Consider the following 6,707-nt stretch of genomic DNA (forward strand, 5'->3'; position numbering starts at 1 on the left):
CACAACCTCGAGGCCCTTAGCACACTTGACGTAAGCCCATAGTGTGATTTAAATCTGATATTATTGTCCAGTACTTATAAGTGTAGAGAAATGAGGTGCAACTTTAGCTATAATGTTGGGGTCGGTAGCCCTCACCTGTTATTACATGAAAAGTAACCCAGGGGGTGTTGCCCCCTCACAACCAATACAAACCCGGAATTAAAGGATCAATTGGGCCCCGGGACACCATATACTTAGTAGGCCCCCTTTCAACTTTAACTTCAAAATAATTGTATCATTACATATTAATGACTTTATATTATCGTATAATTTTTTACGATACAAAAAATATACAGAGTGTATCTCATGTCATTGTACGCGGGTTTTATGAATCAATGATATGGCATTTCGTTAAAACAAAAAAAGACGTGTTTCTTTATTTTTAATAGGTATTTTTTTTACAAGATTTTTAAACACGCAGTTGTACCAATAATAAAATCGACTTTTTTTCAAATGGTAACCATTATATTTTTTGATGGATTCTGGTAAAGCTTTTTTTCTGAACATTTTGACAGTCAAATGATCAATTTTGGTTCGCTAGGTATGTTATTAATGTAATATAATATGCATTAATACTTTTAACTAAAATAGTTAAATCAGTAATCTAAAATGCTAAAAAAAAAAACAAACAAAATTGTTGGCAAATATAGTTCATTATTTATAGTAGCTTTTCGTGTTATAAAATTGAGAATACAATTTAATTTTATAATAATTTACCTAGGTACTATACCTATACCTACCTATACTTAAATATATTTTTTTCTTAAAAACTGTATTGGATGTGTTAAAAAAAATATATTTTGGGGATAATGATGTGTACCCAAGTTCAATAGGCCCCGGGACTGTACCCCCTTTGCCCCCATTGATCTGGGCTTGCACCCAAACGAATTCACTTAAAAGTATAAAACATACAAAGAAAAACAAATATTTATTTACTCAAGTTTCATTTTTCACGATAATAATACACTGTCTGTATAATGTATATTATAGTTCAGTGCATATGAAACTATGTGTCTATGTATATACCCAGTGGTCTTTTTTAAAACCCATTTTCACACATAAACACAACTCATTTGCGTACAATTTACGAACAATAAAAACTTTTTTTTTAATAATTTACCCACGTATAAGCTGTATATACATACAGCCTAGGTTTCTCTAAATTTTCTAATACTTAAAGTCAAATTTAATAGGCTTATTAATATTTTAGAAAACAATTGAATAATACATTTTTTTTTTTGGAGGGGGGGGGCTTTTACAAGTGTTGAGTTGCTAAGCTCTAGTTGAACTTAGGGTAGAATCATACAGGTTCTTAACTTAAACATTCAATTTTCATATAACTATATTGACAGGAGTTTTTTATATTTATTTTAATTTTATGTTATTAAAATGTTTTTACACAGTGGCGTATCCAAGGGAGAGGCTGAGGGAGCTGCAGCCCCTCCCCGAAATGTTAAGAAATGTTAAAATTATTTTAAAGGTCTATGATAGTTGCTCAAAAAGTCTTAAATTGTATTTAAGTTGATCAGCCCCCCCCCCCCTGAAAAAAATCTTGGCCACGCCACTTTTTTTACAGTATATAGGTTATATTAGGTACCTACCTACTATTATATATTATATAAATATATTTTAAAAAAAAATTTAGATAGCTTATCTAATGCTATTTTTAGATGTTGTGTAAAAATGAGGAAAAACTAAAACCATAGCTGCAGTTTAATTTAATGAGATCAATAAAAAAAGTTATCTGTCAAGTTATGATCCCATCAAAACAGTTTTTATTATTATAATACAATAAAAACTCTATAGCAAAATTAAAACGTACCTACCCACCTATATAAAGATTGTTCATCGATATGAACAACAAGCTAGATAGTTCCCTTTATTTATTACCATATCTATACGAACGACTGGCATCAGAGAATCAGGTATGTACTCATTTTATATTTTAATTTACTTTGTATAATTTATAATTTATTTACTTATTTAGTATTGATTGGCAACAATAAAGTGTGGCATAATTATAATTTATTTATTTAATTATTTTAGGGGTTTGGATTTAAATATATTTTCAAAAATGTTTTTATTACTTTTCTAATATTATTTGGTTTATAATTTATAACCGTAAAATAATTACCATTAATGCAATTGGGTGGTGAAGGAAAATAATATACACACACCAAATGTAATATTGATATATTGATAACAAACTTTCATTGAGGGTATCGGTGCCAATATTTCCACTTTTCGAAATTTATACGCTATTTGAATATTATGTTTTATATTTTAGTTATTGCCTTAATTATAATACTTTTTCACTAATCTACAGCTCGATACTTATTTAGACGGGGTCGATACGGTGTATTATATCAACGAAAATGACTTCACGGGAAAAACTCTCACGCCCAGTAGAATTATCGGATTTCGTTAATTTTTTTTTTATCTGAAAGATGAGAAGTTTCTACAGGTCGGATCAAAGCTCGATTTTTTATTTACTTTGAATAGTAGTAGAAAAATACGTTTGAAAAAGGACAAATATTATGCATTTTTCAAATGCATATTCCAGTTTCTATAATTATAGTTTTCAAAATCAGGCTTTGATCCGACCTACAAAGTGTTCTCTACTTTAAGATAAAAAAAATTAACGAAATCCGACAATTCTACAGGTCGCGGGTCGTGAGAGTTTTTCCTGTAAGACATGTTTTTGTACCAAAAAACGCACCGGCACTGACACCCTTAAGGGCAGGACGTTCAGTGGCGCGCATTATCTTCTTGAAGAATAAGTAAAAATAAAATAAATAATTCCAAATAGGGAAGTATAAAGTATAAAGGTATACCTGTTAACATTATGCAGTTTTTTCATTTTATACGGACCACAACTATTTTTTAAATGGAATCGATCCCGAATCTGTTTTCTATATCAAAATGTACAGTGTACTGACTATCGTAGAAATCTGATAGAACTTCTGAAAACATAATACCTACAGATTTGAATTTTTTTATTAAATTAATTCTTAGACTAATTTTCCACGATTTGAATATTAACTCTTAAAACCTTCAACATGTGATGTTAAAATAAAAATAGATGTAGAGGTACCTCCATCACTCTCCATTAGTTTGATTTTAAAAATGAAAACTGTTTGAATTAATAAAAAACTTTACGTTGGATAGGTCTGAGTAGATACCTATTTTTTAAATTTTAGTGAATTACGAAGATCATACTAACTTAACGAAGGAAATTCAGTTATTTATTTGTTATTCACAGTTTTACAGTTAAATTTAATACAAGAAGCACTATAATACGTCTATATAGAATAAAAATTTGTTAAACTTATTTAATACCTTGGTAAAGCGTATAAGTAGGTACCAATAATTATTTCCTTTATTATTTTCTGTTTTTATGTGTTGATCATATTATATTGAAACAGTAAATATGTTTCTGAGTTCGTTAATGGTCGTGTTGGCAACGTTGGTTTTGTTCAATCAAGCGGCGAACATTGAGAACATAATTGATTTTAGTAATATCATACATTCTGAAGATTTAACATCCCCTCCGTCGAAAATTGAACTGTTTCGTCCAAACGGAATTGAAAAAACTGGCGAAGGAAATTACGGAAACAACAGTACATCTAAAATCAATAACAATTCAATTTTGAAAAAATTCACCAGTGGTATATCTGGTTATCTAAATTCATACTTCAATTCTTCATGCGAAACGTCGAATATTATCCCTGCCGATGATGAAGTTTGCTTGTGCAAAAATTCAACGATGTTATTTTTCTTAAAAAAAAAAAACTGTTTTTGGGTAAAGGTTTCTAATATCAGCAAGAAAAAACCCGATAGTCACTAGTAGGTTAGCCTACTACCTATTTACATTATTCGACTTTCGATATTATACATACCACCCCAGCAACCATAAAATAGATTCGAGCTACACTCTCAAAGTTGATAGCTTTCATGAAAGTGACACTACAATATTTCACGATTGTCTAATTCTTTTCATCATCTGGGAATCACACCTGCAATTACATGGGTACCTACAATCTAATCCATAATATTTTTGAAAAGCATAGATTTAATATTTAACTTTTTCAATATGTATCTATATAAGTTTTCTTTGTGTTACAAAATCGTTTAACAATATTTCACATTCCATAAATTGAATATTACATTTAAAAATATGTTGATAATGTCATAAAGTGCACAAAAACATTTTGTAACAAACACTAATTGTTTATTATTTTTATTAAAATTATCACCTGTTTCAAACCATTATGTCTGTGTATACGATTCTTTTACACTTATGTTTTATGATTTTTTTTCCTATTTAAGCTTAATCCAATTAATCGCAATCTGAAGCAGAATATTCTTCTTCTTCTTCTTCTTCTTCGTAGTTGATGGCCTCCAAGATAAAACTTGAAAATAAAAACAAATAGTGTCTGACATATCTCTTATTCTTGAAGAAATATTTCTACAATAAGTTTATCAATTTTTTTGAAAAAGATAAGTTTTAAAAACAATAATTATAATAGTTTATTACAAAACTAACAAAAACGTGTTCAAGTGTCCAATATCAAATATATAATATTATATTTTAATTAATTTAAATATTTGTATAGGTCTTATATAATATTATATAGACACACGTAACTAAATAGTGTAACGATTTACAGATTACTGATTCGTCATTTATGTCGCACTCGGTGAATTTGCTTAGACAGACAGAATACAGGTACGTAGAGTACGAGCCTATACATTATTTGCACCACCACAAGTCAGAATCGTGAAGTAGACACCATATCCACCAGCAGTCATATCTGCATATTAAAGCGCATAATAATCTACCTAATAGATAAATCATAATAAATCAATATTGTTTCAACTCGTACCCGCTACTCCTGTATCTTCAATAAACTACCCTCAACAACAGGGTTACTCAGGTTTAGTATACTGTATAATAATATAACTATTTTAGACACTTAATAAATTATTGTATACGTTGCTAAGTCGTGTTTGATTGTGTTAGTTTATGAACGCAGGTCATAAGTTTCTGGGACCTGTAAAATATAACTTAGAAAACTTTATATCAGTCCAACAACCCGGTTCCCAAGACCGGTTCGTGTTAGAGGGAATAGCCAACCATCAACTCCTTAACTGCATAGGATTAGGTGTGAATATCGACAGCCACTTGGTTTAAATAACCAAGGAGGTGTGTTGCAATAGTAAATACAACTTCTATACATTAAAGTACCTATACAAAATAAAAATGCATATAAGTTTCACTTATTTCATTGTTTGGTGCCTATTTTTAGACCTATAAAATTCTATTTTATTATTAACCTAATTGTTTAGCATGTTATATTATATTCTTTCTATGATAACATAATTATATGGGTAATAAAAATATCTTCATTCTTAATAGTTAATTTAAGTTAAGAGAAACATATAATTTATTAATTTAGTAGTAATGTTAAAATGTATTTTAATTCATGCAGGGAGTATATTGACCATTATTTTTACTAGTATGGTATAATGAAATATATTGCACATACTTGCATTTATCTTGAAATAAAAGTTAATCATTAAATTTATAAGTGCATTTTTATCATTCTCAGATAAATGACTTTTATTTTTCACTGAATCTGCCAAGACATATATTTACCATCATTACTTGTAATATTATTGCCTACAATAAAAAATTACTTATTTCAATGTGTGAAACTTAAGTTAATGAATAAATATTATTTTATTTCTCCAATCCAATGGCAGGGTATATACCATATTTGGGGTGATTATTAGAGCTTGCAGAGACTCCAGGGTTAATTGTTTTTAGTATTATATAAGAGGTGCGTGACGCTGGCACTTTTATATAAGCTCAATAACAATTTGTAGTATCGTTTGATACAGAACAAGTAGACGTAGAAGGTGGACATCTCATGTAGTGAATGATAAATAAACATTGGTTTAAATACCTATTATCAACCCATGTTGAAATACTATTATTAAGATTGTAATTTGTGCTAGGAATAAGACTTTAAAATATCTTCCAAATTAGAATTTTCATTAAAATTGTCTGGAAACAACGCTACCTGTACGCGAAAGATCACTACAGTGTATATACTATATATGTTAAAATAGGTACACTAATAATTAAACACTCCTATTTGCCTCGGTTGCCTTCTATCGTTAAAGCAAATAAAATGTGTGACATTTATTGAGCATTTTTATAAAATTATCTTATTCTTTTATCTGCAATTATAAGAATCAGATAAAATTAATATAATTTTCAACTATTAATTGTAAACAGTTTTTTATTATTATTTACTTTTGTTCAAATATTTTATAACAGTATATAAAAATATAACAGTAAAACTCGGTGAAGGGGTGATAACAAACAAATACTATTACCAAAATATATGTCTCGAATTTTTGATGTTATTCGCCAAGTAAAAAAAAACATCAATTTTATTAACAATTTAATACCTACTATATTATGATGTTTTATTTTAGTTTTATAAAAAAATATTCCTATTATTGTAATTTTTTTTACATAAAAAAGGCATGTTTCTTCATGTATCGAAAATTGATTACACAATTTGAACATTTATTTTGCCCCTTAAGTCTGACACATATATGATCTCACTATTGTAACTTCTATAACGAGTGGCACA

General features: G+C 28.6%; 1 protein-coding gene across 1 annotated transcript; it reads left to right on the top strand.

The window, feature by feature from the left end:
• Positions 1–1,857: 1,857 nt before the first annotated feature.
• On the top strand, positions 1,858–4,266 carry LOC100572895. Its single transcript, XM_003245740.4, has 2 exons — positions 1,858–1,964; positions 3,465–4,266. Exon 2 carries the CDS (start codon positions 3,470–3,472, stop codon positions 3,884–3,886), a length of 417 nt encoding a protein of 138 aa, XP_003245788.1. The 5' UTR covers positions 1,858–1,964; positions 3,465–3,469; the 3' UTR covers positions 3,887–4,266.
• The last annotated feature ends 2,441 nt before the right edge of the window (positions 4,267–6,707 follow it).

Source organism: Acyrthosiphon pisum, chromosome X, assembly GCF_005508785.2.
Source record: "Acyrthosiphon pisum isolate AL4f chromosome X, pea_aphid_22Mar2018_4r6ur, whole genome shotgun sequence".
NCBI classification, from domain to species: Eukaryota; Metazoa; Arthropoda; class Insecta; order Hemiptera; family Aphididae; genus Acyrthosiphon; species Acyrthosiphon pisum.